The 26,332-nt window shown below is 40.8% G+C and overlaps 1 protein-coding gene across 4 annotated transcripts in view; it reads right to left on the bottom strand.

Annotated features, from left to right (window-relative positions):
- Window positions 1-1,295: 1,295 nt before the first annotated feature.
- LOC121935479 (trafficking kinesin-binding protein 1-like) overlaps window positions 1,296-26,332 on the bottom strand; it is a 38,209-nt gene continuing 13,172 nt past the window's right edge. The window contains exons 3-16 of one of the 4 annotated variants that reach the window (XM_042477049.1): window positions 25,388-25,504; window positions 23,602-23,702; window positions 19,939-20,047; window positions 18,497-18,575; window positions 17,544-17,674; window positions 17,277-17,351; window positions 15,260-15,397; window positions 12,716-12,786; window positions 11,788-12,015; window positions 10,143-10,441; window positions 9,038-9,256; window positions 8,128-8,230; window positions 7,902-7,963; window positions 3,390-3,502 (exon numbers count right to left, since the gene is read on the bottom strand). In XM_042477049.1, coding sequence (XP_042332983.1) covers window positions 7,915-7,963; window positions 8,128-8,230; window positions 9,038-9,256; window positions 10,143-10,441; window positions 11,788-12,015; window positions 12,716-12,786; window positions 15,260-15,397; window positions 17,277-17,351; window positions 17,544-17,674; window positions 18,497-18,575; window positions 19,939-20,047; window positions 23,602-23,702; window positions 25,388-25,504 — 1,719 coding nt within the window. In that variant the 3' untranslated portion in view covers window positions 3,390-3,502; window positions 7,902-7,914. Of the gene's footprint in view, window positions 3,503-7,528; window positions 7,964-8,127; window positions 8,231-9,037; window positions 9,257-10,142; window positions 10,442-11,787; window positions 12,016-12,715; window positions 12,787-15,259; window positions 15,398-17,276; window positions 17,352-17,543; window positions 17,675-18,496; window positions 18,576-19,938; window positions 20,048-23,601; window positions 23,703-25,387; window positions 25,505-26,332 lie in introns of those variants that run through there. The other 3 variants (XM_042477046.1, XM_042477048.1, XM_042477047.1) reach the window with 3 other exon arrangements.

Raw genomic sequence — 26,332 nt, 5'->3', positions numbered from 1 at the left:
CGTTCTGGCACTGAGGCCCCGATCCGGGGGGAAAGGTGGCCTAAGGCCGCCTCAAAGGAGGGGTCTGTAACGCGCCAGAGTTATAGTTGCTTTAAACAGACAAGGAAACCATCTACTGGAGATAGTCCCCTCTTGTTGATAAATCCCTTGATCATTTATTTGACTTATGGTCCCTTTGAGGCAAGGGTTCTCAAGCTATTTGAATTGCAGAGCCCTTTTCAACTTGGCAAATTTCTGTTCAGAATGTAATTTCTAGTCGTCTTATTTTGGTTCTAATTTTTGTTTCTTATTCTTTAATGTCATTCAATTTTTATTTCTTTTATTTTCCTGGAGTGGCTGTAGAGCACCTGGGAAGTGGTTGAATGGGGATTCAAACCCTGGTCTCCAGAGTTGCAGTCCAACACTCAAAGCACTTCACCATGTTGGCTCAAAATTATACAATCAGCCCTTCTTATACACAGATTTTTTATACATGGATTCAAGCATCCATGGTTTGAAAATGTTCCAAAAAAGTATAAATTCAAATATCAAATATCCATTTTTTGTAAGGCACACCATTTTGCTATGTCATAATTAATGGGACTTGAGCATCCACGGATTTTGTTAACCACGGGGAATCTTGGAACCAAACCCCAGCGTATAACAAGGATCCACTGTATGTAAAACAGAGTAATTGAGGACAATTTCATCCACTTGAAAGTTTGCTCTCCAATTTTGGCCTACAACTGACATCTGCTCCACCCAGAACAGCTAATAGTAAAGCATTATAGGAGTTGTAATCTGAAACATTTGGAGGGTGGGCCAAAGAGTTTGAGCCAAGTGTTACTTCCAACTACTGCGGAACCAGTGGGAACATAAAGTCATCACTTTTATAAGACATACTGATTCTATGAGTCTACTCTAGCTGGAACTAATACTTTGATTCAGGCCAGAGTTCCTTCCCTTGGATTAAGCATAAACCTGTTCTGCTTTCTATTTGATCACAGTCCTGTGTGAAATAGGAGCATAACAGCTAAATGGTGGATCCGCTTTAGCACCTACACATCTCTACAGCAACACGTTTCTTTTCTTTGTACTGCATTTGAACTCCATCTAGGGAAGAAACCAGACAAACTGGGTTCCCTGGATAAGTGTCCATTGACCTCAGCCTACAGCCTGGAATGGCTTAAATCCACAAACATCTTTACTACATGACTCTGCTGAAGACAAATTGAACTAAGAACATCTGAAAAAGAGGAGGGAGAGGGAAGAAAAGATTATCTACTTTGGCAAAAAGGCAAGAGATAAAGTTCAGGGCAACAGCAACACCACTGTTTATTTCCACCAAAGCAGACACAGGAAGAGAACATGAATATGGGAGTGCCAACATTGGTGATCCAAAGAAGAATAGGGGCCTGGCTTGGGGAGCAGGTGTGCAAATGACTATTTGTGCTACACACATACACAAGCATGTGAGGAGTGGAGATCCAAGCATGCCCATGGGGAGTAGGGAGCAATATTTTAATTTAACATTTATAAATGAAAAATGCAGGCATCCTTTCATATGGAAAACTGAACATCCCTAGGAGCCAGTCATCCATTTGGTCCCAAAGTCTGAGAGCGTGAAAACCGATAGTAGAAAACGGTTGGGAAGAACATAGCCTAGAGCCAGATCTTACCTTGGGGTGATGGTTGTTGCTGGTTAATATTTAGATTACAGTCCCTAGGCTACCCCAGCCAGCAAGGCCACATGGCCATTAGGAGGTTTTGGGAAATATAGTCCCCACCTTCCAAATAATAATTTTTCTAAGCTCTGACTTAAGGGTACCTTCAGTGTAGGAGAAACACAGATTCAGGTACAGGTAAACAAGGGTAGGAATAAAGTGCAGGAAAATTCTCAAGCAGAATAGAGGGGAAGAATTACACTTCATGAAAGAAGATTCTTCTGATCTGGAGTGAATCCAATTCTTGGTCACTTACCATGAGAGAAAGGAAAGGACTCTAATTTGGTTGAAAAGTGTCATATGGACTCTAACAGAGCCCAGGCAGCCTACTTGGTCTGCTTTTCTAAAAAAAAATTGAACATGGCATCTTTGAAGACCTTGCCCTGAACAGAAGACATCTATTGTATTTGCCAAAAGGCTAAGAAAACTATAATGGATAAAAACCATCCTCTCCACTATCATTCACATGAAATCATTCTCCTACCCAAATCCTGCCTATCTCACTAGTCTTTTAATTGCAAGAGACCAAACTCTATGCACATGCACACACACCCATAATGAGGCTTTCCTGAACAAGAGTACATTTCTTATGGGATTTAACAAAAGATGTAATGAATATAAAGGGTGAAGGCCTGGTTTCCTAAATTATGAACCTGTGTGAACTTAAAACAACTTATGCTTCTTGGTCTTCATGCTAACCTACACTCAAGCAGGGGGTTCCAAAGTTCAGTTTACTCCTTGCCACCAGGTTGTGGGACAACTGAGTTTGCATCTTCCCCTTCCTCTGCAGTCACATTATCACCTGTCTCAGATGTATTATGTAAGAAGAAGACATCCCAAAGGATAGGGTGGGGGGAAATCACTCAAGGTATCAGTTTCAAAATGTGGTTTCACAATCTTATCTTCCTCCTTCTGCTCTGGCCAAGCCTTTCCAAGGAAGTCTGGAAAATGTAGTTTTGGAAAAATGCTTCAAACTTATTTCAGGGGTGTGGCGGGGAAGTATGCCTTGGATCACAAAACCAGAACTCCCAGGGATCTTTGGATGGAGGGATAAAAGGAGGCCATGAAAATGTATTTGTAGGTTTGGCATGCAAACATCAACATGAAGACTCCCTCCCTATCCTCATCCACAGGAGGTGGGAGAGAAGATATCATCACAGGTACCACCCCACTCCCCAGTGTCCCCCAAAAACAGTAGTCCAGGGCTTCAGCCACATGGTTGGCTTTGTCCAACTGTTCAGGAAGCAGCTCAGGTGGATCTCCATCCTTCTCACTGGTGCCTTGCCACTGGAATGCAACGGAGCCTGTGGAGTCAGGAGAGGCACCTCTTCCTCTGGTGAAGCCCCTGCAGCTGAGAGGTCACATAGGTGGCTTCCCCTCTTGCCACCACCTTGTCCAGCCCCAGCCGCTGCAGTTTCTCCACCAGGTTCAAGCTGAAGATACTGTTCCGGCCCTTTTCAGGTTTCCTCCGCTGCAACTGACGTGCCCCTAAGGCCCACTCCGCCAAGCCGTCCCAACGGCAGCGCCACAAGGGTGCCAAGGAAGGAGATAGCCAGTAAGGGGCATTCAAGCCTCCAGCAAAGTGGGGCAAGGCTCCCTCTGCTCTGCCCCATGCAGAAATGCCTCGTGCTGTCAATAGAGAAACCAGTCCAAGAGGGGAATAAGCCAACTGCTGCCACCGTTGCTGCCCCTCTTTGTCCTCCTCCTGGCTGTGCTGTTCCTGCAGGGGGAGTTGGGGAGGGAGAGGGGGGCTCAGCCCCTCACAGGGCCCACAAGAGGGCACAACTGTATTATAAAGACTGAGGAGAAGGAGACAAACATCAAGACACACAAACATAAAAAAGGGAGAAGGGGGAAAAATCAGTCCAAGATGTAATTGGAGACAAACACAGCTGCATCTACATTAGATGTAAGACTGCAGGGCAACCTGAACCAACTCAGCATGGGTTGGCTCTGGATTAATTTCCATTCTAACCTGGTTTTTGTCTCCCTCAAAGTGTGATTCCACTCAGCAGAGCTTGGAAATGTTATCCCTTTGGGATACAGGTGCTAGAAGAGCCCAGACAGCATGGACATTTGGCAATTCTGTGAGCTGTAGTCCAAAAAGCTTGGTCACTGAACCAGCAATGTGGTCCAGACCAATCTCTTGAGCTGGCCTTGGCAGAAACTACAACATTTGTGTGGGAAGCCTTGGAAATACTGCGTTCCTCAGTATTTAAGAATGTGGGAAGCATGGTTATGTTGGCTGAAACAGAGGAAAGCTGTTCCACTTTAGTTCCCATTCAGAACTTATAGAAGTAAATGCAAATCCAAGGAAGCCTCAGCTTTCCTGAGGGGTAACTTTTCATAGGAATACAGTTTTGTTTTCATCCCCATCCATACCACCATTTCTTCTTCCTGTTCAACTGTCAATACTTTTTTGGCTTGCCCCTGAATAGATCGTGTGGCCCTTTCATACCACACAATTATAGCACTATGATTCCACTTTAACTGCCATGGCAATCTCCTGTGGGATCCTGTTGCCTGTAGTTTAGGAAGGAGCATACAAAATTTTCAGCCAGAGAGCTCTAGTTCCTCCCTAAAGTACAAACTCCATGATGGCACAGTAGCCATGGCTACTGAAGTGGAATCATATTGCTATAACTGCGTAGAGTAAAAGGACCTATGGCTTGTTCCTACCCAGATGAACAAGAATACTGAAGGCAGGCCACAGGATAAGTCACTACCAGCCCAAGAGAAAGAACCATACCAAAAATTAACATGCAGCATGGAAGCCCTGGAAAGCTCACTGTGGGTGCTATTAAGACTGGCAGAGTGAAGGACAGATTTATCTGACCCATTAGAACCCAGATCTACACTGCAGAATTAATGCAGTTTGACACTACTTTAACTGCCATGGCTACCTCTTACAGGCAATGGCAAACAGGTGGGCCCTCCAATTATTGTTCAACTGCAACTCCCACCAGCCATACCTAAGGTGCTGTCCAATATCATCTAAAGAAATAATATATTATAACCTTATATGCCTCTTAAAAGGAGTCCAGGTGGTGTTGTAGTTAAATGGTGGTACTGCCACCACAATGTTGTAATTTCAGTCCCAGGGCTCCAAGATTGACTCAGCCTTCCATCCTTTCATAGGTTAGTAAAATGAGTACCCAGCTTATTGGGGGCAATTGGTTTACACATTGTAAACTGCTTAGAGAGTGCTATGTTCACTATTAAGTGACATAGAGATGTAAATGCTATTGGTATTATCACTCTGCATATGCATTTAGCATGACCCCAAAAAATTCATACACTGCCTTAAGTGCCATTACAGTCTGTGGTGGGACTGGACTGCTGCACGATGTGGAGCAAGGAGGGCCAACTAGAAGCTCCCTTCTGCACACTATATTCTCTTAGGTTTGCTATGGAACATAGACAGGCACAAATGCTAAAGAGCCCATGCCATGTCTCCCAGTTTTTTAATACCTAAAGCTGTTCTCAGTGAACAGGACTAGACACACAGTTCCTTGGTATCATCTGAAAATGAAGTACCAAAATGAGGGAGTCAAAAACAAAAGAGCTCTCATTAAACAAAACAGTTGTTAACTTATCCAGATTGTTAGATGTTCATTTCCCCCTCCTCTTCCCCCTGGCACCTCCATATATTCAGGAGGATTTGGGGGGCACCTTTCTGGCAAGCCAACATCGCTGTATTAGTGCTAGTTATGCTGAAGAAAAGCAAATGGGTTAGCAGTAAAGTCTGAACCGGGAAAAGGTTAGTGAGTTAGAATCTGTGATTTTCCCAAAGAGGTTGAATGTAGCTGCATATTCCCACCATCAAGGTCTGTAATATGAAAGAGTTTGGCGAAGAGGAAGGGAGATGAGGATTTACGTGTCAATACAAAATATGTAAGAATTTCATTTATCATGAATATGTTTAAATATTTGAAAGGATGTCATTTTGAAGATGGAGCAAGCTACAGGAAAGGAGATGGTAAGAGACGTAATGCACTGTTATATGCTGCCTCAGAGTGTAGCAGAGTCTCCTTTGGAGGATTTTAAACAAAGGCTGGATGGCTGTCTGTCAGGAAAGCTTTGACTATATTTCTGCATGTCAGAGGGTTAGACTGGATGGCCCTTGTGAGTTCTTCCAAATTTATGATTCTATGGTTCAAATTTTCCTGCTTCTCAGATTTTTTAAAAAAAATTAATTGTTTTATGCTTTAAGATTCTTAATTTTAAAATAACCAAAGGTATCACTTCTGTGGTTTACATATTATCTGAATCAAAGTGCCCAGTATGTGAATGAAATATACTTGAGGCATTCAATAATAATTAATAAACATATTTCCCCCTCTCTAATAAGGCTACTATTTTTGAAATTGCTGCTTTCCTCCTTCCATTTATATTATCTGTCCTTCTCATGTTATGCGTCCTTTAAGACAATTCCTCATGTTGTGGTGACCCCCAACCATAAAATTATTTTCATTGCTACATGCAAATATGTGTTTTCTGATGGTGTTAGGTAACCCTCATGAAAGTTCAACCCCCAAAGAGGTCCCGACCCACAGGTTGGGAACCACTGCTCTAAGACTCAGAGCATACGACTTGCCCAAAGTCATTCCGTGGGTTTTCACAGCTGAGTAGATAATTTGAATTCTGATCTACCATAATCCTAGGGCCCTTCATACTACACTTTTATATGTTTTAATTTAACTGCCATGGGGCTTGCAGCTTGGAGAAATGCTGAAACTTTCTGCCTGAGAATTGCAAATGGCTCTCCCCATTGCAAACCCCAGGATTCTATAGGATGTTGCCTTGATAGTTAAAGTAGAATCATAGCACTATAAATGTGTGGTGTGAATGGGTTCCTCGTCTAACACTCAAACCATTACACTACACTGTCTTTCCATATTACCATTAGCCATCTGGAATCCTCAAGATAGGCCCTAAATCCATTATTCTTGAGTCATTCATTTCATTTATTTATTTACAGGCATAGATAAAGATATAAACTGGAATATAAAGCTTAAAAAATTCATAAAGTATATATTGATTATTCTTGAGTAACACTTTTCTATATTTTTAAAGAAAATAATTTAAAAAGTTAAGATATAAAAGTGCTGTTGAGGGATAGTATATTTGAATAATAGATGGAGATAATGAACAGGGTAATGGAAGGAAATAAAAGTTTGATTAGAATTCCTTTAAGTTGCAGCTCATTCAACCTCTGATTCCCACTTCCCACTTTCCTTCCTTAGTGAAAAGAACATACTGGCTGAGGAAGCAGGGGACAAGGGGAGGCCACTGCAGACTGACCTAAGGGCTCAGTGAAAAGATTTCAACAGGCACATGGAAAAATCTATGTCGATGGAAGGCAGGACCATCTTATCTGTGCCAGTTTGGCTTCCCATATGGGAAGGTGCCAAGCAGATTATTTCATTTGCTCAGGGCTTAATCATGCTGGGAGATGGCAGCTGAACTGCAAGAGGCATAAAACAGAAGTGCCTCTGAGCATATGCAGTTTCTTTCCTTCATCAAATAAAGTTAGCCCTTCACATTTGTTGGGGTAGGGGTACAAGACCCCCATGAAAGTGGAAAAAAACAGAAATTAAAAAAAAACCTATGTTTTTGCCTGAGAGAACATCTCTCTAACAATCTCTATCTCTTCCAGCGTAATTCTGTGGTCAACATCTGCCAGAGATTGATCACAAAATCCTGCTGGAGAACCTACAAATGCCTACAGAAGTATTTTCTCTAGTAATCCCTAAGTCCTCCAGTGCAACTTTTTTGGTCAATTTACAACAGAGTTGCACTTAGAGATTCCTAGAGAGAACATATTAACCAAATCAGCAAATAATCAAATCTGCAAAAGTGAAAGCTGCAAATGTGAAGGGCTGACTGTATAAATATCCTTCACAGCTTGGGGCTCTTCTAGCAGCATAAATTTCTCAGAAAGGCTTGAGCCCCAGCACTTATTTTTGGGTAAATTTACCAATGCACTGAGGGAGTGACAACTCCTTCTGTTTCTTGCAATTTCCATTTTCAGGATAAGGCCCTACTTTCCCCACAGCTGTCATTCAGTGGCTATGAGTTCCCCTTTCCTTCAGCCAGCAGGGCTCAGGAAGATTTGAGTAGGAGATGGCTGTGATCCTGCCCAGCTCTCCTCAAACAGGATAGAGTGGAGAAGAGAGACAGGGAGGGATGTCTTACTTCAGAGCCCCCATCAATGTGCCAGGGGCTGCAGGAGAAGGCCATACTGGGAGCAGCCGTGCCTAAAATTCAAGAGTCAAAATAGGGAGAAGGGAGGATGCAAGGAAACAGGTTAAACAATGCCACACAGACACACAGATATGCAAGGGGGAGTCCTCCTATGGCTGTGATGGGGGAAGCAGAAGCCGGGATGGAAAGCAAGAGGAAAGGACCACAGGATGCTTACCTGGGTGTCACCATGGTGACCTCGTTGCTAGGATGCAAGATGCAACAGGTGGTGATGGTGAAAGTAGGCGGGGTCTGGGGCAGATTGTTAACGGATTGAAAGACTGAAACCGACAGGAAAATGAAGGGTTAATGAGCGGGTGAGTGGGTGGGGAACATGGAGATGGGCAGAGAGACAGATACCTGGATATCTAAGACAGGATATGGAGGGGAAGTTTTTGACAATGAGGGAATTATACTTTCTTTAACCCATCCCACCAACTCTTCTGTTTCTTTTGAGGTGATGGAGACATTTCCTTGATTGTAAGCTCCTGTCATAAGGAAATACTTTGTTGTTGTTGTTGTTGTTGATGTGCTTTCAAGTCCTTTCCAACCTATGGCAACCCTATGGTAATCTTAGCAAGATTTGAGGCCCTGTTTTACTCACAATTCCAGCAGTATTGCCAGTTAACACATAAAGGGATAGGAACCTCAAGCTCTCCAGATTCCATTATAATCCCCATAAGCCCCAGTCATCAAGGCCAATGGTGAGGAAGTATAGGAGATGTACTCCAAATACTGGGAAGGCATCAGGTTGCTTATGTTTGCAGAGTATTTATAGGAGAAGCACTGAGGTTAGGCCTCCCCTGCAGCATTTTTTTCTGTTCTTCCAACTCATTTTGACAGGACTGGCAGGGAATGATGGCCACCAGTTTCAATGTAATAATGAAAAATATTGAGGATAGATCTGATCAACAGTCATTAGCCAGGATGGCTTAAAGCTGAGAGATATTTTTAAAAATAGCAGCAATATTGTAAGTTTCAATAATGAAAACTTGAACATAACCATAAACAGGATATGTCTTGCCCTCCCAAAATGTTGCTTCCTCTTCCCACATCCATAGAAAATACACATCCATCAAGCTACTCACCACTGGGCCTTTCCTTGGCTTTGGCAGGTGTCGAGGTAGCAAGAGCAGAGAAGGTGCTCACATCCACATCATCTTCCTCCAGGTCATTAAGGCTGTAGACCTCCTCCAGGTCTGTGTCAAGCTGCCGAAAATCTTTGGTAAGCACGCCAGGCCGAGGGTCCAGGATTCCTGCCAGGTGAGGCCGGGCTAACTGCTGCCAGTGATGGAGGGTCATAGAGCCTAAGAGAGAAATGACAGAGGTCTCCTTGACATCGCTAGTATCATATCGAACTATGTTGTCCAAAACAAACAAACAAACAAAAAATCATGCAAAACTGGGGAATACTACCTTTATGCATTACAGGTTTCAAAGTCCCCAGCCAATAAAGTTAGTTGGGAACTGTAGTCTAAACTTTTTCAAGTTCTGTCAAAAATGTGGATGGACAACCTGTAGCAGACCTGATGAATAACTGCAATTACAGTACTTTGATTCTACTTTAACTGCTACGGCTGCATCCTCTGGATTACTTTTAACAGTTTAATCTCCTTTTAATTTTTGTATTTTGTGCATTTTAAACTAGATTTTTTTTAAAAAAAGCTATTCTAAGCCATCTTGAGTCTCAAACTAGAAAAACAGTGGGATATAAAAAGGTGACATAGTGGTTTCAGCATTCAACTACCACTCTGGAGATCAGGGTTGGTTTCCCGCTCAGCCATGGAAACCAACTGGGTGACCTTGGGCGAGTAACACTCTCAGCTCCAAAAACTTCATGATAGTTTCACTTTAGGGTCACCAAGATACACACACCAACAACAACACAACATAAATATATATTTAAATATCCCTGTTGTTGTTGCTGTAAGGATTTGAAGTCTAGGGAGAGGCATTTAGAATTCTCAGGCAGGAAAATCCAGTGCCTCATCAAAATACTAAGTCCAGGATTTCTTAGGATGCAACCATGATAATTAAAATGGAATCATAGAGATATAATTGTTCAGTGTGAAAAGGCCCTTGGATAGAAACAGGAGGGCAGAGGTTTCTGAACTATATGGTGGTGAGACATCTAGAGATCATAGTTGTGCTACAAGCGAGCCTCATGGCTCTCAGTTCCCCTTTACCATTTACCTTCCAGAGGCTTGATGATTTGAAGCTTATCAGGGAAGTAAGAGAAAGAGCCCAAAGAGAAGCCAGATCCACCAGAGCTGCCTGAATAGTTGGTGCCAGTGGAGGTGATGCTCTCATTGGGTGTGAGAAACCCACTGGAGTCCTCCGCATCCCGAGCCAGCCGCCTCAGCTTGCGTTCACGCTCCACCTCAAAGAATGAACGATCAGTGCTGTGCTTTTCCTGGCGAGCAGATAAGCACTGGAGAGCAGCTTCCAAGTCATGCCGGCCAGGTGTCCCTGGTGTACCAACTTCACCCCGGCTGAAACAGAACAGGTAGAGGTGTTTACATCAATTCTCATAGCACTACCACCAATGGTCTTGACTTCTCATATCCCTGCCCTAAAGAACTTACAATAACAAATGAAATTGGGAGGAGAAGGGATCAGGAAGGCAGCAAGCAATGGACATGAATAATAAAGTTCATTTTGGGCACAGTGAAAGCAAGAACTGTCTTTCAAACATGTACATATTGTCCAAGTCTGTATTCAGAAATATTGTAGCGAAACAAAAATGTGATAAGATATAAAACAGTCCCCTTGGTAATGGTGTTAGTGGGGAGTGAAGATGGGGATAAGATATAAATTCTAACAATTCAGTCCTAGCCACACAATTTTGTTTTTGCATATTAGGAAGGTACGGCATAACATGAAAAGGAAGAGGGCAGGAAAATGAAAGGGTTTATCAAACCCTGGTGAGTCACTGTCCATGGCTCATGGGTCAACAGATTTATAAACCTAGCTTTTACACTCCAACCTCAATGATAAGCTCCCTTGGAGAACTGTCAACTTCAGTGGTACGACCGTACATTCTGAAGTACAGGCCCTCATCATGACAGCTGCCACAGCTGTGCACACAAGGAGAATCCCAACATGAAGGCTGACCTATTTTATCTTAGCCAGCAAAGCAGTTGCTCACCTTTCATCATTATGGTAAGCAGGTCTTTCTTTCTTTCTTTCTTTTTTTCTTTCTTTCTTTCTTTTTTTTTGCAGCTAATGTGTCTTGATTACTAAGTGGTTATCCTGAAATACTTTGTGCTGCAACAGGGACCACTTACAATATAGGAAAAATTCCTGGAAATAGTTCTACTCTGCCCTGGAAGATTTGCAACATTTGCAGCCTTTGTTTTGCTGTGTCCTCTGGGGGGTAAAAAGCAATCAGCATCTTCTGGACTTATTCTCCTTTCCCCCCAGCCATTCTGTTTTCCTTGTGTGTTGTGTGTTTTTACACTTTAAACCTAAAGGTAGGGAACTGTTAAATTAATAATTTGTAACAATTGCTCCAGGAATCTTCTTGGCTAAGGGGTGGGATATAAATGCTCTAAACAAATAAGTAAATAAACTCAGGGGGAACAGAAAAGGCTGAGAGGAAAGGCAGGAGATGTCATTGTTTCTGGATCCACTGCCACACTGGGGGACTTCTACCTTTCTGGGGCCTAAATTCAGTTGCTAGTCCCAACTACAGTACCCAATGGGAACTTGGCAAGCCAGCACTTATGTGAGTTCCATGGATGTGACCAGAGTTTTCTAGTTGGGATTAACAACTGGATCCAGCCAGGGGCCACACCAGAGAAGGCCCTGCCCTTTCCACACTACCACTAGTACTTACTGGGCATCAACTAGACTTTCAGGTGCTGGACCATCCTGTCCTTCCAGCCCTCCCACATTGGGGCTGTCTGATCCATAGTAGCTGTTCCGAGGGGTGCTGAAGCGGCTGCAGCCGAGTGATGATGGTTTAGGAGAGCCTGCAGGAAGACTTAGTGGTGACTCCGCCCGTGATTTGGCTTTCACAGCTTGCTTCACGGCCTTCACTGTCTCAAAGACTCGCCGGAAGCCCCTGGGAACAAGCAACACAGATGGGAATCCTGGGGTCAGTGGTGGCAAAAAAAGGAGGTGGCCACCCATCTCCACCAGTGAGAAAGACTGAACTCACTCTCCTTAAAGCATAATAGACCTTGGGTTTCAATAAAACAGAGATACCTTAAACTCAACTCCTTAGTCCATCTAACACACAGGCTCAACAACAACAAAAATCTAAACTCCATCCTCAGCCATTAGATGCACCTCTTCATATCTCAAGAAGGTTACATTTTGCAACTTTAGCCCCATCCCTTCCGACTTCTAAATTTCACTTCCTGATCCTAAGCCTCCTTTCCCACTTTACTTTTTGCTTCCGAGATTGGGTTGCCTCCACAACACCATCGTTTGACTGCTATCTACTCCTGTGAACTGGTTTCCTCCTGGCACCTCTATTTCATCATCATCATTATCATCATCATCATCATCATCATCATCATCATCATCAAGCCATAAATTTACATGTCTCTTTCCATAATCAAGTAACAATAAAACCCTGCCAATGGTATACAATCTAAGGTGATATAATATAAATTGTAAACAGTTATAATAAGTTAAACAAATAAAATAATATAAACAGCTAAAATATAATCACATATAAAATTACATATTATAAGACATTTATAAACCTAGCTTTCTCTAACAAAGCCCAATCCAGGCTACTCCTGTGCTCCACTCACTTGTATTCTGAAGAACCAGAGCTGTCCATCCCTTTTCTCATTGTGCCCTTGATCTCTGCAGCCAAAGAATCCTGTCATTTAAAAGAAGAACCATGGGTAAACTGGTGAGAGGGGGTTTTTTTTAGTGGTAAAAGATAACAAGCTCCCAGGATGTCCTTGAAGTCATTTCTTCCTATTTTGTTCCTGAACTCCCAGGTGAAAATAGATAGAACAGTACAGGTTGAGTATCCCTTGTATAAAACGCTTGGGACCAAAAGTGTTTTCGATTTTGGATTTTATATACACCTTATACACATAGACAGAAGATAATTTTGTAAAATATTTTTTAATAATTTTGTCCATGAAGCTAAGTTTGTCTGCTATCAGAAAGCAAAGGCATCCCTATCTCAGCCACTCCTGAAAAAAGTATTGCTTTGGAGTATTTCAGATTCCTGATAAGAGAGCTCATCCTGTATTCTGAAGGATATTTTTTTTAAACACTTTAATGTTAACGAATATAATCTGATAGTAGATTGAACCCAGCAGTTTATTTAACAACACAGTGTCAGGCAGAAACCCAGGATGCCCAGGGTTTCGCCCAGAAAAAACAATTAACCCAACTTTATATAGAATCCTTACAAAAACATGGAGTGGCAAGAATTGAATAACAAAGGCTATGTCAAGCAACAAACTCACCAAGCCGTAGTTCCAAACTACCTACATCACACCTGTTCTTTGGAACTTATTCTAATGTTCTAGCTGTTATCATATCAGCTGAATATGTCAATATTTTTGGAACATGGCTCAGAATGTTTTGTGCATGTTTAGCTTAACTTGAAATCACTAGGAAATTCCAACATGTTCTGTTTTTAAGGAAACTGGCTCCACCTTATTTAGGTCTTATAGTCACTTTCTGACAATTTCCCTTTAATTGGGTTTTGTAAAACCTTCAACAGACATGAAGCATATTAATATCGGTTGCTGACCTCTGAAGCAGCTCATTCTCTTACACTCTAACCCTGGGCAGTTGTTGCATTTGCAAAAAAATTAACCAGTCATGAGAAATTAAGAACACCTTTGTAGAAATGTGATACCCATTTTTAAAGTCAAGACCTGAGTGCTAAAGAGGGACCTCCAACCGAGTGCATTGGATTTTTGGCATAACAGATACCAACATATTATAGAAAAAGAGTAACTAAGGCACGTTACAGATGGCCCAGAAGGGGCAGTCTCGCGCTGCTGCTGATTGCTGCGTCCGGGAACTGCAGCATCCAAATCGCGCGGTTCCTGGACGCAGCAAAGAAGGATTTCATGGGCCCCGGCATCACTTCTGCTGTGCGATGTGCGGATGCAGAGCGTCCGCTACGTCAAAATGGTGGTGCCAATCTGTATGCGGCGCCGCCATTTTGACGTAGTCATTACACGCAAGGGGCAAGGAAAGCGCCGCCCCTCGCGCGTAATGACGGCACCTCATGGGCCCGTCTGTAACGCACCTAAGAAGATAGATACAGTATGTATGTATGGAGAGAGGCAGTTTATAAGTGACTTGATAATGAATATGCACAATGGAATTTTGATATATTGTTATAATTCTATTATTAATTTTGAGGGGATTCAATAGTAGGGACCAATTTGCTTGTAATTGTTGAATTCTCAAAAGAATAAACAGAAGTTGTAAAAACACTGCCTGGCCAATCAGATTGTGGGAAGGAAGCAGCAGAAAGATAGGTTGCTGTAATTTAGGAATTAATCTACACATAGATGTTTTCAAGTCCACATACATTTTACAAAGCCTTCTAAAAACAAATCCCTGTGATTTAGTCCTACTCTACCTCAAATTAAGTCCTGAGACATGCATTCTTTCCCCCGCCTTCCCTTCCTTTCTAAGGGCTAGAAGTATGAAATGGCAAGATTGAATGCATCTGCCATTACAAGGAACTGAGAAGACTAAGGAAGCAGCTTGCTTGCCTTTTCCAAAACAAAACAAAACAAACAAGCAAGCAAAAAACAAACAAACAAAACAAAACCAGGGATGAAGTGGTGATGGAATATTCAAGATTAACTTCATATGGGGTAGAATTCAGAGACATAGCTGTGCTTGTCTGGAATATCAGTATGCAAAGGGATCTTGTAGCACCTTTGAGACTAACTGTGTGAAATAAGTTGTACCATAAGCTTTTGTGGGCTTGATCTACTCTCTCAGGTGCTCAGAAGCTTATGCTACAATTTCTTTTGCAGTTAACTTCAAAGCTGCTACAATTTCCCTTTGCATACAAGATTAACTGTTGTTGTGTGTTAAAATTCAAAGACACAGCTGTGTTACTATAGAAAATCAGTGTGCAAAGGGATCTTGCAGCACCTTTGAGACTGACAGAAAGAGAGAAGTAGTAGCATGAGCTTTCATAGACTTGTGCCTACTTCCTCAGATGTTGTGTGTTAAGTAACGGTCTCTTCCAACTGCTCTGTGGTGAACCCACACCCGCTGTTATCTTGCACAGACCAACACTGATTCTGGGCTCTTTCCCCCTAACTCCCAGCCCATATCTCAAGGTGCCTTGCCCTTACCAGAGGTAAGAAAGTGGGGTTGCTGTGGCGGTGGATGGTGCTGTTGGGGAGGCTGCGGTTCCGGAGGTTTTTAATCTCCTCCTGGGCTTCTTGCAACATTGCTCCACACTCTGCATACTTCTCTTGCAAGTCCTGGAGCTAGAGTAACATTGCAAGGTGGAGAAAAAAAGTTAGAGACATTCCATTAAAAAAAAAGAGTATGGCAGAAACAAATAAAGTAGTTAAGAGGAAATAGGAACCAAAACCAACTCATTCCTCTTGTGACTGTTTTAATTTGAAATTGTTTTGTAATCCATAATCTTGAAGCCATAGTGATGTAGTGGTTTGAATGTTGGACTATGGCTCTGGATGTCAGGGTTTGATTACCAGCTCAGATATAAAAATCCACTGGGTGACTTTGGGCAATTCACATGCTCTCAGACTCAGGGGAAGACAATGGCAAATCTCTGAACAAATCTTTCCAAGAAGAGCCCATTATTTGCCCTTAGGGTTGCCATAAGTAAAAAATGGCTTGAATGCACGTAACAACAACAAATCTTGCAGCAATTAATACACAGTTTACATATTCAATTTTAACTAGCATACTTGATTGACTGTGAAACATGTCTTTCAGCTGTCACATCAGCAACAGTAATAATTTTTGCTGTAAGGCACATCACTGCACTACAGACAAACTGCTTCCATTTTGCTCTTTCCCAGCAATCCCTGGGGCCAGAGCCAAGGCCAACTAACAGAGAATGCAATTGTGCAGCAGTAAATCTTTTTAAATCTTGTATTGGCAATTATGTTTTAAATTTGTTTCCAACTTGTTTTTAATCATATGTTTAAAATATTAGTAATTGTATTCCAATAAAGTAAGATTTTAACAAGCTATGGTTAAAAACAAGATGTTCAGTTACTGTGAGCCATCTTCGACCCCATCTTGGGAGAAAGGTGGGGTATAAATTCAATTTAATAATAATAATAATAATAATAATAATAATAATAATAATAATATAAACAAAACAAAATAGATAATAAATTATTCAATAAATAAAACAGATTTATTATTATTATTATTCTGTGCCTTCAAATCATTTTTGATTTATGACAACACTAGGGCAATTCTGTCACAAAGGTTTATTTGCAAGATATGTTCTGCGTAGATTTGCCACTACATTCGTCTGAAGCTGCGACTCAAACCACAACAACAGTTTGGTTGTGTTGTGCAGGGCAGCCATGACAGACGGTTTTAAAATGTTATATAAGTTAAATATATTAGAAAAGTGTATGCCTTCCTCTCCATGTAAACCAGCATGATGTAATGGTGAAAGTACTGGACTAAGACTAAAATAAATTAAGTCCACATCCACACTTGCCCATTAAGTTTAACTTACAATAAAACGTCTGGTAACAACCAGAGCATTGAGGTCAGAGTACTGGACAGTCTCAGATTAAAATCCCCACTTGTCATGTTAAAATTCAACAAAGTTTTAGGATACTGGAAAAAGGGATGGTTTTATTATTGAAAATAGCTCTATGTGTCTCAGCCTAGAAATATGTTATGAGCTTCTTCAGAGGATTACAACTTTAAAACCAACCTACAGGGATTCTAAAAAAGAGTGTCTCCTTGTAGGTTGGTTTTATAGTTATAATTCTCTGAAGAAGTCCATACAACTATTTCCAGGCTGAAACATGTTGGATTGTTCTCAATAATAAAATCGCTTCTCTTTTCAACATCCTGAGACTTTGACTCTTTCTTACATCACATCGGTTGGATGTTTACAGTCCTTTCTGCTTTCTAAAATCCCCAGTTGGTCATGACACTGGTTTGGTGACCTTAGTCAAGTAAATATCTCTCAGTCTAACCTTCCTCTAAAGGTTACTGGGAAGATGGAAGTGGGAAAGAGGACCAGGTGTGCCAACTTCAACAGCTGTGAGATACAACTATAACAAATAAAGAAAGAAATAATATGCTAGACAGGTGCAATTCCCTCCTCTCTCTCCCTGTCTTGCAGGGGCTGTTCAAGATACACACCTCTCCACGTAGTTGCTGTTGGACTTCCTTTGCAGCAGTGAGATGTTGCTGCAGCTCCTCTACTTCAGAACCGTACTGGAGGAGAAAGTAAGGAAATGTCAATAAGAGCACACCGAGAATCCTTTGCAATACTGAAGTCTGTTATTTAGTGCTTCTTTTTAGAGTCCACAATTTAAACTGCCAATACTGTTTTCATGACACCAATACTGTCAGCCTGTTGACCAAATACCACCCCTCATTGATAGACCACACAATCCCTTTACTTACAGTGCGGCATTTCTGCTGCAGGTCCACAATCTGAGCCAGGAGCTGGCTGATCTCCTCCTGCTGTCGGGACGTATCCTCTGTCTTACGGGCAAGCTCTTCAGAGAGCATGACAACCTCCCGGCTGGCATCAGCTGTGGCAGGGGAGATATCAAATTGTCACCACTTGAAATAACACTTCATAGCCTCTGACACATCCAAGAGAGTCTTGCATATAGCAAACAGGGATCGACACCAACTCCCATAGCCCATCTCAAGGTAATAATCTCTTTAGTCCCATGTGGACTCTCTACTATCAGACCTCTGTCTTTCAAGCCTCCCTATCAGTATTTTCCATACCTTGAATTCATTTTAAACTATCTTTCAACTTGTCTAAAGTCATCTTCTGTCACATACCTGTACCTTATTATTATTCCAATTGTGTCATAAAAAATCCATAAAAAATCCATGGAGAGTATATGGAGAGTAAGTGGAGAGTATATACAGGTTGTGTCTCCCTTATTCAAATTGCTTGGGATCAGAATATGTTCTGAATTTGAGATGTTTATTTTTATTTTATTTTGGAATACCTATATTTGCAGATATGTACATAATGAGATACCTTAGAGATGGAACCCAAGTCTCAACACAAAACTCATTTATGTTTCATAAGAAATAAAGCAAAATATGTTTCTTAAGAAAATAAAATAACTTTATACAATATTTTAAATATTTTTGTGCATGGAAAGTTTGTGAACACAGAACCACCAGAAACCAAAGAACTCACTATCCTAGCTGCTTATGAAAATAAGTTTTTGGTTTTGGAATGTTTTGGATTTCAGATTACTGGATAGGGAAGACTCAACCTGTAGTGTTTTTTTCATCCTTTACTGGAAGGTCTTCTGAATGGAGTTTGTGACATTTCAAACAGCCCTGTTATTGAATCCCGCCCCCCCAAATAAAAATTTCCCACTTACAGAATTGCTCTACACAGTCGATCATCAGTTTCTGCTCCTGCTCCTCATACTGACAGGTTTCTGTGGCAATGTTGGTAACCTAGGATGGAGAAAAACACACAAACCTTTATCTGTATGTTATCTTGGAGCTTATGTAAAAGTAGTGGCACTCTGGATATTATAGAGAGTTAAAACCTGTAAATGCTCTAAGAATGGAATGAACAGCTTCTGAATTCTCAGAGGCTACTCAACACATTCCTATATGCAGTGCTTTAAAACAGAAGCAGACAAATCCATAACAGGTTACTACTCTCAAGGAGCTTGCTGATGTTGTCAGTGGATGAAGTGCCATATCAGTCAATCCATGCAAATCGTTCTTGTAGACAAAAATGGAACAAATGGAAGATCTAGCCACCTGGGAGCAGGCTGCATACAACTCCAGCCTACAGAGCTTATTTACTTTGAGATAAGAGTGCTCTTGACATTTATGAATAAAAGTGTATTTTCAATGTCTGTTTACAAATTACAAAATGACAGTAAGAGCAAATAAGACATTCCTCTAGCAAGCAAGTCTTGCCAGATTATTTCACAAAGCTAAATGTTGGCCAGAGCCATATTGATTATTATCTATTATTGAGATAACGTACTGTATTTATATACCACCCATCAGTGAATTTGGTTTCATAGCAGTTTTCACAATTAAGATAGATATATAAGGTAAAAACTAATAAGCAGCATAAAAACTAGACACTTAGCAAGATTTTTTAAAACCCAGTTTAAAACCTGGGAAAATAAACATGACTTTGGCTATTACATAAAAGATAGCATTGTTGGCACCAGATGAGCTTCCCTGAAGAAGATAATTCCACAAGTAGTGTGATATGCTGCAAGAGGTTGTATTGCTGGTTATCTCACCCACTTCACCACTAAGAAAGTCATTGGTTCATTATCTGAGACCTTGGGCAGGCTGGCATGGGATAAGATTTGGATATCAAGCTATTTTGAGGTTTAGAATCAAGCACTGAGCTCTGAAGTAGCATGGTTACTAGCACAGCCTTTTTAACTGGCATGAGTTAATTTGAATTGGTTGTGCCAAACTCCTGACTCGATTTGGTCCTAAACTGAACTTCTGAACTGTTTCCAAAGACAATCCCACAATATCCCAATTGGGACATTGCCAGGGCAAGGGTGATTGTGAGCAGCCCCTCCATTAACCAGGAGAAGCCACAATCCAGCAAACCAGTCTAAACTGGTAAAACACACTCCACACCAGCCATGGAGACAAACTGAATCTGTAGTGATAAGATGCAAAATAATTCCCAAGCATCCTTGAAACATCATCTTGAGAAACCTCGAAGTTGTTGATCTGCTATCAATGTTTTCCGAAGTCTTAACTCACTTGCCCATAGGCTCACACTCATTTACCATCACACACATGGAACATTTTGCACCTGAGCCCTCACCTCTGTACGCAGTTTCTGGTTCTCTTCCTCCAACCCTTTGAGCTTCTGCTGAAGGGCATCATATTGGAAAGATTGCTGCAAAGAGAGGGCAGATTCATTTCTTCGTAACCTATTGGATGAAAAAGATACGGTCATGAGAGAAACATAGCAAATTAGAGAACAGTGGCATACAACTACTTGATCCACTGACTTAGTGCTTCATTTCTAGAGGCAAAGATACTGCTTGAAAGCTAAATCAGCATCAGGTAGTGATAAAATATCTAATTTTCATTTTGTGAAAATGATTTCATTTTATGCACAATTAAATGAAGCAATGAAGCAATATTTGCTAGCTAGGGTTATGGGAAAGAGATTAAAGATGAACCTTTACAATAAAAGACCTACATAAATTCAGAGAGATAGCCATGTTAGTCTGGGATATCAGAATGCAAAGGAACCTTGTACCACCTTTGAGACTATGGAGATTATTTCCTGATGGAGATAAAGTATGTTAAAAGAGAGTGTGCTAATCCCCTAAGGCTGCATCTGCTCTGTAAAAATAATGCAGTTTGACACTGCTTTAACGGTCATGGCTCAATGCTATGAAATTCTGGTATTTGTAGTTTTGAGAGATATTTAGTCTTCTCTGTCAGAAAGCTCTGGGGCCACAACAAACTGCAAATCCCAGGATTCAATAGCATTGAGCCCTGGCAGTTAAAGTAGTGTCAAACTGCATTATTTTTGCAGTGCAGATAAAGCCAAACTGAGTTAAAGAGGTTGTAGCACTCACTTTCATAGACTTGGTCTACTTCCTCCAATGTGGTACACCAAGTCTATGAAAGACAACGCTACAATTTATTTCACTCAGTCTCAACGGTGCTACAAGATACTTTTGCATATAGACCTGCATTAAAAATACCTTTGCACTTCTTTTTTTTAACCTGCAAAATAAATTAAGAAAAATATTTGGAAAACATTACTTTTCATCAATATAACCACCATCTCTTTTCTTCTTATTACAAAGGCTTAGTGCCCTAGAATTCAACACAGACGTTGAGCTAAGGAAAACGACGTTGTAGTTACTGGGTGAATAACACCTGTTATCATATCTCACATAGCATTGCTATTTGAAAATTAAATGAGGGACTCTATTGATCTCTCCAGAGAAGGATAGCAGAAAGACAGAACAAACAGAGCAGAGATAGCATTAATGGCCAACATTGCTGGAACTCATAGACCAGCAGGGGGCACATTGTCAACCAGAGTCCTGAGAGATGCTACTGGATGCAGCCATTTCGTTTAGGCAATATACATTCAAGGCCCCAAAACCTTTGGTAAGAGAGGGGATTCAGTTGATGTAGGGCACCATGTCCTCCCCTCTGAACTGAAAAAAAGACGTAAGGTCATGAGGAGAGGCTACAAGAGGAAACACATGCACGATTCAGTTAGTTTGCCGAAGCCTAGTCTTCCATTCTTTCAGAGGAAATAATGTTTTTTTAGCTAAAGGTTAAAAGATCCTCCTATTTGTGATCCATATACCATAACCTTCAATTGTCCTGATTTGGTAGGAATCGTCCCAATTAATTCAACTGCATTTAAAATGTCCATTTCTCTCTCCTCTTTCTACTTTCCCACCTTGCTTTCAGCATACTTCAATTGCTACAAAAGTAGAATGCAAAAGTAGTTTGTACTCAGTTAACTCAGCCCTTCCCACTTTTTGGTGTGTGCTTTCAAGTTGTTTCCAATTTATGGCAATCCTAACCCTATAGGATTTTCTGAGGCTATGAGTGTGTGACTTGCCCAAGGTCACCCAATGGTTTTCCTTGGTCAAGTAGGGATTCGAACCCTAGTCTCCAGAGTTATGGTCCAATGCCCAAACTACTACATCATACTGGTTCCTTCCCAGTTGGCTCATGCAAAGGAAAACTGTTGTGCCTCTCCTAGCTTGTGTCTCCTTCCTCCTTAACAACTTTTGCCATCTTGACCACATTCTGATGTTGCTTGGTCACATGCATCCTAATTTTCATCTCTGCAATGTTAGAGTGCGTGTACACTCCCAAGATAACAAGGCTGATTTATATGTTCCATGCTTGCTTCATTCTTCCCTCATGTTGTATCAATCCTCAAGTGTTAACTATCGGGATCAGTTTCTGGAACAGACTAAGGGCAATGTTGTGCAGAAATGAAAATATATTTAATTGCACTATACAACTGTAGATATCTGGTGCTACTTTAACTAACAAGGCTCCATCCTAGAATCCTAGGATCTGAAGTTTGGAGATGTGCTTATAATTTTCTATTAAGAGCTGTAGCACTGCAGTTCAAGGGACTGCAGTAGAGTTCTGGAGCAGAGCATTCTAATGCATCATCAAACTACAAATCCTGGGTTGCTGTAGGGTGCAGACATGGACATTAAAGTGGCATCAAACTGCTGCTATTTTGTGCCTTACTTACTAGTTTATCTGATTGTTCTCTTCTCCTGAGCTGTTAAGTACAAAGCACAGCCAGGTTGCTCTGTCAGAATGCAATCTCCTGAACTACTACTTAACTGGAAACTACCCGTCAAAGAGGAACCTCAGAATGGGAAAGTTCAATCAGTTAATTTATATTTGAATTCTGACATCTTATTTGTGATATATGTTGTATGTTTCTTTAAGCCTTCCATCCTTTCTCTTCATTCACCTGTTCTGTGTTATTGTGTTCCTATAAATCATTATGTGATCTTGGGAGTGGTGGGAGTTGTTTGGAAAGAGACTGACTTTGTGTGTGAGTATTCTGAAGCTCCAGCATTCCAGAAGATACTGTCTTTTGAATAAAATGTATTTATCTGTTTGAGAAACTTGACGGAGCATTCTTCACAACATTACATTGTTGAATTTGTGGAACACTACTTTTAGCTGCATGTAATGGTCTCAGCCTCAGAGAAAGACAATGGTAAACTTCCTCTGAACAAATCGTACCAAGAAAATCCCATAATACGTTTAACTCGGAAACCACTTAAAGGCACACAACAACAACATTTGCTATCCTTTTTTAAATGTCACAATGAAGTATAGATAGAAGGAAGGTGTTTAAGGTTGCAGAGCAACACTTGGTGGTCATGTCCAAGCAAGGAAGCCAAAAAGAAGCAACTTGACAATGGTTCTGAAACTTAGATTGTTTTTTAACACACACACACACACACACACACACACACACACTAAAGTATCCTTACAACCCAGGGAAATGCTCAATGTCTTGGAATAAGACATTCTTTAGAACAGATCTTGGATAAGATATTCCAAAACACATTTTTTCCTGATATTAAGGCAACCTTTTTTGCTTTCTTGTGTTTGGAACTCTCCAGCTTTTGTTTCTTTGCTTAACTGCAGCATATCACCTCTTTGTTTTTCAAAAAAGTGTAGATTTGTTTGTTTTTATTTTGCATTTGTGTCTGCTCACAGAGAAGGACATATAAGTTGGAAAGTACAACACTCACACATGCACATGCATGCATGCACACTACAGAATTCCCGAAAGAAGCTCTAGGAGGGCTCCTGTTTTTCCTCTACCATCCCCATCTCTCTCTCTTCACACTGCATAAACGGGCAAGTAAACGGTCTGATCATTAGTCAGACTTTAGATTCTGAATGATTGGTTTGTACAGAATATTCTCAACTTTCCACTGTCCCAGCAGATACTCACGGGGTGGAGATAGTGGAGACCGGCTCACTCTCCTCAGTGCTGTTGGTGTACAGATGCAGAAGATCATCCCGCATTGATATTTCATGTCGCAACTGCGCTATCTGCAGTGGAGAAGAAACGAAGGTCCCATTAAACAACAAACAAACCTCAAAGTAGAATTGCATATTGCCTGGACACCTTCTAATCTTGATGTTTTACCACCTAACTCCAAATCTAATAGGGAAAGGGTGACCAAATGTCTTCCTTTCCCAGGAGATGCTCTACATTTCAACCTTCTGTCCAGAAAGAATTCCAAAATGTCCTCTAGTTTGAGCAAGATTAAAAAGCATGGATTTATATTTATATTAGTGTTTTTAGCTTTTATTTGGTCATGCCCTACATTTTTCTTGAATATCTACATTTTATGGTACTTTGTCCTCTTTTGAGGTTATGACATCTGGTCATCCTGAATAGGGATATTCTATAGATCTTCCACAAAAGGAAAGAAAATTACTCTGAGCATGAAGTAGGGATGGGTCCATCTGTCCCTTTTGGTGCTGCTCCATTTCTTTCCCCCACGTCTTGAAATTCTGAAGGAAACATACTGATTTTTGCTCCAGATTCTCTTGGACAGATCTAACCTAGACCCCTGCTTAGAATGACAGAGCAAGAGAAGGGAGACCCTGGTTCAAGTCCCCACTCAGTCACAAAACTGATTGGGTGATCTTGACCAGTCAGTCTATTGGACTAAGCTGTATCACAGAGCTGTTGCAAAGATAAAATTGGAGACAGTGAGTGGGGAGAGAATTGTGTTTGCTGTTCTGGTCCCCATGGAAAATAATGATATTGAAAGGCAACCAACAACAACAGAGGACACTAGCATTTGCCAAAATGAAAACTCAAGATGGCTCCTATGCCTCCAATGGTTGTGGTGCAGAAGCAGACATTTCAGCAGGTGCTGCTTGCTAATACAACCAGGTAGCAAGCAGCACCTACTGAAATGCCCTCTTCTACACAACCATTAAAGGTACAGGAATCCTCTCCAGTTTCATGCTGGCATCCCGAAAGGGCATGGAAGAAAAGATCAACCAGCTATTCTTTTGCCTCCGCATTGAGTCAGTTTAATCCAAGTTGTCCAAGCTTCTCTTCAAAAGATCTGCAATATTTAATTTCATTTGTTTGCTGCCTTTCTCTCAGTTGGACCTAAGAAATTTGCCAGAAAGAGTCACTTAAAAACCCCAATTAAAATAGTGAGAAAAACAATATAAAATTATTTAAAAGACATACAAAGTTTTTTTAAAATATCAAACATCCCAGTATTTCAATGCTGGGCCAAATCTTGTGAGTTTATCACATGGGATGGATATTGTGCAGAAACTGAATTTAAACTAGAAAAAACTCACAAAAGTGGGTAGATTTTCAAACTACTTTAGGGTTAACCCAAACAAAAAGTGGGAAACCCCACAAATGCGGGTAGATTTGTATGAAGGAGAAATAAAGTGACATTAACCCAAGCGGAAAGTTGTCAAAACTGGCTCCTTTTTATTTTCGTGAACTTCTGAAAGTAAAAAGGAGTGGTTTTTGGTGACTTTCCATTCGGGTTAATGTCACATTATTTCGCTTTACACAAACACATCTGAAAAACAACCCACTTTTGTGGGGTTTTTTTCCCTTCAGACTTTTAAATCCCACGTCTGCACGGGATTTCAGCAATTTGCCTCCGCGTGATAAACTTATGTTTCGACAAAATTCTTCCCAATGGCCAACCACAGGTTTTTAAAATTCCTTTTCCAAAGAGTCTGCTCACCTCCTCTTTTGCCAGTTCAAGCTGCTCTTCTAAGAGTTCATTGCGTTCTGACAGACTCCGGTTCTGCTTCAGCAATGACTGGCCAATGCGGGCTGCTAACTCAAGATCATGCTCCTTCTATGTGGTTGGAAAAGACACAGCACAGGTAAATGTAACTTATTCAGTCCCTTCCTTGCACACTTCCTACTTGCTCTGTTCCCCACCATCTGCCTTGAACCCAGATTTGGATTCTGAAACACCCAGCCCTTAAGTGAAATCATTCTTCTCCTGCCTGTGTCCACTCTAAACCAAGAGCTTCCTCAAGGAATTGTTCCCTATCCCACCTTAGAATGTTACTTTCCCAAATAATTAGTTACTGTAATAGTTACACTTTAAAATAATTCTTCCCTCTCATTTATCAAAAGCAAAATTACAGTGGACCCTTGGCATCCGTTGGAGTTTGGTTCCAGCACCCACCGTGGATACCAAAATGAGTGGATGTTCAAGTCCCATTAAATACAATGGCAGAATAAGATGGAAAAATTGATGTTTGCTTTTGGGAATTTATATATTTTAAAAATATTTTCAAGCTGTGGATGCTTGAATCTGTGGATTAAAAAAAATCCATGGATAGGATCGACTGTACTTTCACTTCTAAAACAACATCTGAATGTTTATTTGTTTTTATCCAGAATCAGGAGGCACTTCATGCACTATGATCTACTATGAACCATGCAATATTTTGTCTCCTATTGATGCCACACCCATAAACTGGAAAAGTAATTTCAAAGTTATAGATACACTGCAAAAGAAGTGAAGTTATCCCATAATTTAGAATTGTACTATACAATTGTAGATACACGTAAGTTAATTTAAAAAGGAACTGATTATAAGTATAACTGGTTGCTTTCAAATTGTTTTCTTGGCCATTGAATAGCCAAAAGCCTCAGCAATCAACTTGAACAA

This window comes from Sceloporus undulatus, chromosome 6 (genome assembly GCF_019175285.1).
Source record: "Sceloporus undulatus isolate JIND9_A2432 ecotype Alabama chromosome 6, SceUnd_v1.1, whole genome shotgun sequence".
Classification (NCBI taxonomy): domain Eukaryota; kingdom Metazoa; phylum Chordata; class Lepidosauria; order Squamata; family Phrynosomatidae; genus Sceloporus; species Sceloporus undulatus.
Note: the sequence above shows the minus strand (reverse complement) of the source record. Positions and strands in the feature narration are given on the sequence as shown.